At 36.9% G+C, this 8,439-nt stretch overlaps 1 protein-coding gene across 1 annotated transcript in view; it reads right to left on the bottom strand.

Annotated features, from left to right (window-relative positions):
• LOC107728340 (neurexin-3b-like) overlaps positions 1-5,925 on the bottom strand; it is a 250,258-nt gene extending 244,333 nt beyond the window's left edge. The window contains exons 1-4 of the mRNA XM_016538481.1: positions 5,865-5,925; positions 5,220-5,521; positions 1,715-1,738; positions 297-458 (exon numbers count right to left, since the gene is read on the bottom strand). Of these exons, the coding sequence (XP_016393967.1) occupies positions 297-458; positions 1,715-1,738; positions 5,220-5,521; positions 5,865-5,925 (549 nt within the window). The remainder of the gene's footprint in view (positions 1-296; positions 459-1,714; positions 1,739-5,219; positions 5,522-5,864) is intronic.
• Between the last annotated feature and the right edge of the window lie 2,514 nt (positions 5,926-8,439).

The raw sequence follows: 8,439 nt of genomic DNA on the forward strand, positions 1-8,439 counted from the left end.
TCATCTATTAAAAAACACAATGAGACCAGTTGCCTAAAAGCAAACACATAATTGAGTAGAAAAGTGAAGTTAGTTCTGGTAAAGTGCAATTTGCATGCAGATGCCATGTTTGATATTTTCTCATCTAATGTAATGAAACTCATACATTTTTAAACATGACTTAAGTGAACAAATACTTTGTGAAGACCTCTGCATCTTATAATGGCATTAACATCCTGACAGGCTTTTTATGATGTCACTTTCACAGTGTGCGTTCGTGCATGCACGCACGATTATGCAAATCTTATTGGACCCACCTCTTTCAGGCAGCCCATGAAATTATTGCTGACGGGAGATCCAGGCAGGTCGGCAGTGCTTGGACTTCCCCCCACATAGAAGAAATCATCTGAGCCCAGCATTGTGTAATCCTCCTGCGTGTATCCTGTGGTGGTCAATATACCATCCACCAATATAGTCACCTGTTAAATGATGACAATATAAAAAGACAACAAATTAGTAACTCATTTCAAGATGTGCTTTTAACCTGAGCGATAACCTTATTGTATTGTTTGTTATGGTCTATCTTGTTCAGATTTGTCCTTATTTCGGTTCGCTTAATGCTAACACTCTGGACCATTGGTCTGGATAAGATTTATTGGTGATAGTTTAGTATAGGTTCACGGGACAGGTAAAGAAAATATTGCTGATGAATATTTTCTTCATCTTTGATGGGTTAAGAAAATGAATTTTTATCTGGTTTGGAATATTGCTAATTAGGGTTAGTAAATGTTAAAACCAAGGACAAATTATTTGTACTTGTTTTAGTTTTGGGGGGTACGCTACTTTGTCACACGCTCACTCACACATAAACAGACGTCCAGACACATACCAAGACTTGAACATGCATGCATTAAAGGAAGGCATTAACCACTGGGAAAATCAAATGTTTTATCATTTTTCAAAAGGTCATACTAAATAAACATGAGAAGGATCGATGATTCTTTGGTTCAATGAAAAGGGGGAGGAGCAAAGCCACAACAGCCAAACAGCAAGCACCCATGCAGAACTAGATAAAGAAGCAGGAAGGCCATGCAACAAGATACACGGCACACAAAACAACATGCGGTAGACACACACAAGGGATTTGGGTGGAAGGGGAGTGATAAATCGAATGTTGTGTTAGTCGCAGTGATTTATGAGGCTGAATGAGATGGTGGAGATGTGGACATGCTATGAGTGGTGTGGAGGTATCAACTGCCAGAGTTCCCAGAGTTCTTAAGTTTCTCTTGTGTGTTTGTTTATTTTCGGGAGGCTCTGCAAGGTGGAAGTTTCCCTTGTGGACATTCTTGGAAATCCTCTGTCAGTTATTGCCGACAGTCCTCGCAAAAAATGTGGAGGCTTGGTGTGGGGAGAAAAAACATTTTACTAGCTCCTGTGAGAGTCCCAGTGAGGATGTGAATCTCTATGTAACGTTAATGTGAGGAACGTAAAAGCCAGCCTGATAAACAACAAAAAAACAATAAGAAACAAAACTGTAAAAGAAGGGAGGGAAGTTTGAGAGGAGGGTAAAGGGGGGAAATGTGAAAATTCCTGGTAATACAAACCCATTTCCTCATTTTTTGAAAAGAGTGTCTAGAATGAAACTCAAAGAAAAAGAAAGAAAGGGAGAGGGACACACGGCAAACCAAAAAAGGACAATAAGAATGATATCTACCAGACAATGTAGTTTGTTTACCATAGCGTGTCCAATGCCTGAGTGCTTTCAGGAAGAAGGGGGGAAGAAAGGAAATCAAAACAATAGTGAACAGAACGGTTGTTAATAAATGGACGAAATTAAAAGAGAAAGAAATTAATGATGAAGCTTCAGGGTGTTAGTACATTAGTTTGGTTAGAAACAGGTTAGTCATAAAAATGATCCCATGAATGAATAGTGTTAGTCCCAAGAACTGTTTCTTCCCAAGATGTGAGAAACAGGAAGGGAAAGAAAGATTAAAGAGGAAAAGTACAGTATAATGAGAGCGTAGGTATTATTTAGAGTGGAGACATATGGCTAGTAGAGATGGCTCACAACGGTTGACTATTTGACTAGTCATCCAACAATAGACTAGCCAATTAGTGAGAAAGATTGTTGACTAGTTTTAGATTTTAACGGTAGTGTTTTAATTAGCATGCTGATGGTGTGCTGTCCTTAACTTGCTATATGTTTAACATGATAAAAGCCTCTCAGACAAGTTGTGTCATTAAATTCACCATCTTAAAAACACCACTCTACACCATTAGTCTTGCATGCAATTGCATCATGTAGTTTGTGGCCAATATACCATAATTGTTACCTTTTTAAGATGGTATGTCAAGTTACAAATGCATCTCCAAACTAGCTAGTCAATTTTGAAAATATGTGACCCTGGACCACAAAACCAGTCTTAAGTCGCTGGGGTATATTTGTAGGAATAGCCAAAAATACAATGTATGGGTCAAAATTATTGATTTTTATTTTATGCCAAAAATCATTAGGGTATTAAGTAAAGATCATGTTCCATGAAGATATTTTGTAAATTTCCTACTGTAAATATATTAAAACTTAATTTTTGATTAGTAATATGCATTGCTAAGAACTCCATTTGGACAATTTTAAAGGCTATTTTCTCAATATTTTAATTTTTTTGCTTTTCAAGATTTTCAAATAGTTGTATCTCGGCCAAATATTGTCCTATCCTAACAAACCATACATCAATGGAAAGCTTATTGATGTATAAGATGATGTATAAATCTCAATTTCGACTTATGGCTGGTTTTGTTGTCCAGGGTCAAATATATCTTTTTATTGCTGCTTGCTATTCATTCTAATGAATTTGTAACATAAACAAAATGGAACAACAGTATCTGAAGAGGAGATATCAGGATATCATTTTATTAAAGTGAATATGTTGCAAATACATTTAAGTCCTCAAAGGGATCAGGAAGAATGACTGCTCCCTCAAATCCCTTTGTTATGAGAACTTCAAAACACAGCAACTCTGTGTGCTTTTGAAATTGTTTAAAAGACATTTCTAATCATAATGTTGTTGTTTATATTTGTATACAGTTTATACTTTTGCGAAATAGGTAGATACATTACTTTAGTAATTAATTTAATTAATTTTTATAGTCATGAAGGAAAGAATATGCAAATTTTGTCAACTGCAGAGTGACATAGCATTTGCAGCATATTCAAATAGTGTAATAGATTTTCTTTACAATAAAAACAGCTAATTTATTACAACATGGACTGATTCATAAACTGCCCTATTTAATTACTGGCAGTATGATAGAGCACTTGGAATATTTTTTAAAACTCTTTTTTTTTTTTTTTTAACTGACCAACACTTATTTTTGAATTAGGTAATAATACCAATAAGAAAACCTATCATTTCTATTATCAAGTACTTTTATTTGTTGGCATCGGCGAGGTGTATTTTCTAAAAGTATTTTCTTATGAAAAAAAAACAAAACAGCAACAGGCCATTTTAAATTGTTAGTGTTTAATCTAAATGATATTCATTAGCCTAGGCTCCACTATTTTGTGACGTCACAACCAGATTGTCTGTGCTCCCCTGGCTTAACTATCCACAACATTTTTTTTTAAAACAGCAATGCCCATGAATTAGAGAAAGAGAAAGATAGCGGGAGAGTGAGAGAGAGAGAGCTCTTTCAGTCTGTCTGCTCATACACTAGTCTAAAAAACATCCCATGAGGATTGTGCTATATCTTTTACCAGTCTGAACAAATTAGTGACATGAAAAAAGCACTTACTTGTCAAGCCCTCATCATATTTTCATTCCATATAAATCTCCCTCACCTGCCAGTGAAGTTTAAGGTCAGCCAAACAAGTCAAGCATGATCTCACTGAAGACTCAAACCCAATCCATGGACATACAGCTGGCCAGCAGATACAAACACTCTTACTGACGGTAATTTATCAAAGGCTTCATGAACAAGAGAACACTTGGGGCCTCATTTAGAAAACCCACATACTATCCAATATCATCCTAAATGCTATGGATTTCATTCCACTTTAAAGGTGCGAAACAAATTGGGATTTAGAAAGGCTCTTCAAGTTAAAAAGGGAAAACTTACCTAACAATTTTTAGTTATAAAAAAATGTTAAGTGTTAATAATTCTAGTATTACTATATGCATACTGGGCATTTGGAATGAGGAGGCCACACGTGCACTGCTATGACTATGCTCAAACATTTTAAGAGCAAGGAAAATAATGATTTTTAAGTAATATTAAGAGAAATAATGGTAAAAAAAATAGCATGTATTACATTGTGTCTATTGTGTTTTAACTGGCAGGCTAAACCAAGTAGCACTAAAAGCTCTTGCTTGAAAGTTTTATGAAAATGTGATTTCAAATTGAATCACTGATTAGGTTAAGTTGACAAAATTAGGCTGCAACTGCTGTTTATTAGACTCTTATGCTTTTTATTGTCTTACATCTCACCATACAAAGACATTGAGGGTATTATATAGATGAATTACTGTTCCTCTGCACAGTATTTAATATATATGTATTTTATTTATTTAATTTTTTTTTTTTTTTTTTGCAATAATAAAGCAGAATTGATTTAAGAACAAGTATTCATGCATACAGTAAAGAGTTTATAGGAACATTTAGGAAATTATTGTATGTTAATTTAAAATGATTAGGTGCATCTTTATAAATGAGGCTCCTAGTCTCTTCAGTAAAGAACTCTATTTAGGATTCATTGCAAAGCTATTTGATCCTAAACAAACTGCTGGCTTAGTCAGACTTCCATGTGCCTTGCTTAAATGCATAAGCTGAAGGAAAATGCCAACCAAATGTCGACCACTGTCTAAAAAGTAGCAAGGTGATTTGCTAAAACTTTGAAAGTTCGCTGACACTTGTAGAGCTTTGGAGCATAGACTGAAAGGATTTGAGGTCAAGCTTTAAGTTTTCTGAAAGCCCTTGAGTGTTAAATAATGTCAAGTAACAAAGATAAAAGATTTCAAGGTTTGAAAACACAGGAGGAAATAAGAACATACTCTTTCATTATTCGGAAACTAGGTAACAAATCACAGTGCAACTAAATTCAGTCTTAATTAAATAATGACAGTTACAAAAATAATTATCTGATTATAAACCAGATGCAACATAAATATATTTGAAGTAGAACATAAACTAGTTCTCCAGCTAGCTGTGAGTAGTCTTAAGAGCGGCCATCGTCTAGTGATTACCTGTCTCAGGTTGCGTGTCACTTTGATGTCATGCCAGGCGTTGTCATTGAACTTTCCATTGACAGGCTCAACGATAGCCTCGAAGGCTCCTGAGCCCAGGTTGATGACCAACGAAACGGCACCGTCTTTCAGCGCTAGGTTAACGTAGTCAGCCGACTTGCCCGTGTGGAGGATGAGACCGTTGCGTTGCCAAGTTTTGAAGGACAGAGTGATCTCATCACTGCTACTCTGGATAGGATTCTGAGACAAGTCATAGCAGAAGTATTCTGAACCCCGGAATGTTGCCACATTGTCCTCGCGTGCTGAAAACAATCAAGAAAAAATGTACAATGTTATTTGGTTTCAATAATTGAACTTGGACACATCTGTGAAATTAACGTTCATCTTGGTCTTTTCAGGAGACATTAAAAATCATCATTCGCAGGCGACAGACACCAAAAGATCTGTCAGTATTAAAACTAAGACTTTCTGAGGTAGATGCAGACCAAGTGGGATTGTGGGAGCTTTGTCAGAGCACTGAGGTGAAGCAGCAGACCATAAATTCACATTTGTGTTCCCTTGCAAAGACCCTTCACTTTCACTGTCTGAAAGTGGAATCAGAGAATGCTGCATTGATGAGTATGATGCAACCCCTTAAGAAACAACCTTTCTGGAAGTTGAGTCCCAGTGCCTCTTGGTAGAGAAAGATTATTTCCGTATCCAACATTTGAAGTGTGACATTGCTATTTGCAAATTACCCTGCAGTAAAGGAAGAACAATGGCGAATGGCTTCATTAATCTGCAAGAGCTTGTTTCTTTCATGCTAACTGTTCTCTTCCCCTAGAATTTTGGCTTGCCAGAGGATGTATCAGAACTCACTGTCAGCTCCCCTCTGAGAAAATTACAGGGACAGAAAGGAAAGGGAGGAGAGAGAACAAGTGAAAACAGGATGGGAAGAAAGCAGAGAAGTAAGATGGGGTTGTGGGAGTGACAGAGACAGAGAGAAAGGGAAAAAAAGTAATGGAAAGCTTAAGATAAAAAAAAGATGAAGAGGAGAGGGTAAGAGTAGCTTGTTGTGAATGATGTGTTTTAAGCAATGATACAATGAAAGCCTGAGTAAGCAAATCAAGCTCAAGGAGCAATTATAAAATGTTAAATTTGGAATGTATGTCGCCACAAATTCACTCTCGCTTTGTGTTGTGCTTAAGAATACTCTTTTATCTGTGGTAAAATCACTGTACTGCACAACCGAGGGCTCTATGGTTTCCATGATGTGGAAAGCGCAGATAATTCAATCATTAATCGAAAATACAGAATCCGGAATGTGACATTTAAAAACAAGGTTATACAATTAATGAAATTCGAATTGCAATATGGACTAACTAGTGTCTGTTATTATTGACCACAAAAACAAATATGAAGTCTGCATGTTTTGTGTCTCATAGTGAATGAGCAGCGCAGTTTCATGATGCTTGTGGTGTTTTCAGTTTCTACTGTCACACCAAATGATAGGGGAGTCTAGTCCCGCTCCTGGAGGGCCACTGTCCTGCAGAGTTTAGCTCTAACCCCAATTAAACACACCTGAATCAGCTAATCAAGGTCTGTAGGTTTACTAAAAAACTTTCAGACAGGTGTGTTGGGGCAAGTTGGAGCTAAAATCTGCAGGACGTTGGCCCTTCAGGAGCAAGTTTGACACTCCACATAACCTTCTGAGCTTCTCAGACAGCTTACTTCACAAGTATTTAACCATTTCATTTGATACAATTTTCAAATATACTGAGAAAAGATAAAACCGATTTCACAAGCCATTTCCTGGTCGCCGTGATTTTGCCAAGTAAGACATGTTCCTGGATCAACATCTTTTGTTGATCCTGGATCAACATAACTGTCCAAAAATATAGACTTAACCCAATCCCTACCCCTAAACCTAACCCTACCCATAATTTATTCCTAAAAACAGTGTGAAATGATAGCTGATTAACAAGGGTGTAGAAGCACCTAACCCTGATTATAAGCCTAAAACAGATATTTCCTGAAAAGTTATCCCTCAATTCTGATTGGTTGATAGGAATGTTGTTCCAGGAAATTTGTAAATAGAAAGGGGCTGAAATTTGTAAATAGAACATTTCCCCTTTGTGTGTTCATGCATTCAGCTGCAATGCATTCAGTTATTTTTTAGGAACAAAATTTAACAAACGAAGGTACCGAAAATGTTTTAAATAACAGATTGCGTTCTGTAACACTGGGAAACATATTGAAAGAAAATTAGTTCACAGCCAAAAGGAACTTTAATATTTATGTTAAATATTCTAAAATCATGGCAATATTTTACAGTACACGGGGCAAAGCAAATATTACCTTTATTTCCTGATTAAATTAATGAATGTAATTGGGTTATTGATACAGTAAATCAATGATGAATTTCCTCACAGGCCAAAACAACACATTCCTGCTGTATTTGAAATAGAATAATGATCTGCTAAAGTGGAAGAGAAAGAAACAGTGCTTGCTTTGCATTCTGTTCACTTTACATTGATTGTCACTCGCTGGGGAAGTTTAATTTTCTCCACTGCTCCGTTTGCAGCTCAGTGTACTGAGCTTTGATTTCAAAATCCAATGGAGGCAATTAACTACCCCATTTACATGTCCCTGATCCACGTCAGCTCTGACATTTGGCTTGGCAGCAGTAAAGCCATTTCTTGTACAGGGACGAACCTGCTGCCACCAGGGAGAGCACTTTCACCCTGAAAAACCCTCAAATTAATTGCTTGTGTTTCTGATTCACGGCCTAGTGGAAAGCACACATGCTTTTTAAGCTGTGGTGCTCCAGTGGCTAATGAAAGTTTAAATCTGGCATGCAACATTTCCCAATCCCACACTCCCTTCTTCTAGCGGTGATCTCACTGTTATCCTGACACTTAAAGTGTCCTTATAAAGTGCAACAGTGATCCCTTTTAACAGCCTTGGTTCCAGAGATATTTCACAAAAATATTAGGCAGTAAATATTTTGCTGCTGAAAATGTAGCTTTGTCATCACAAGATTAAAGGAACATTCCACTATTTTTGAAAATAGGCTCATTTTCCAACTCCCCTTTCCAACAGGAACTTTGCTCCCGTACCATGGGTGCAGCAGGCGCAATGATATTACGCAGCGCCTGAAAATAGTCCCCAGCACGCTCCCTGTGCAAGCAGGTGGTCACGTTGGTTATGTTGATGGAAGTTAGCCTATTTTCAGGCGCTG

The sequence above is a fragment of the Sinocyclocheilus rhinocerous genome, unplaced genomic scaffold (assembly GCF_001515625.1).
Source record: "Sinocyclocheilus rhinocerous isolate Xijiao unplaced genomic scaffold, SAMN03320098_v1.1 scaffold277, whole genome shotgun sequence".
In the NCBI taxonomy this organism is placed as follows: Eukaryota; Metazoa; Chordata; class Actinopteri; order Cypriniformes; family Cyprinidae; genus Sinocyclocheilus; species Sinocyclocheilus rhinocerous.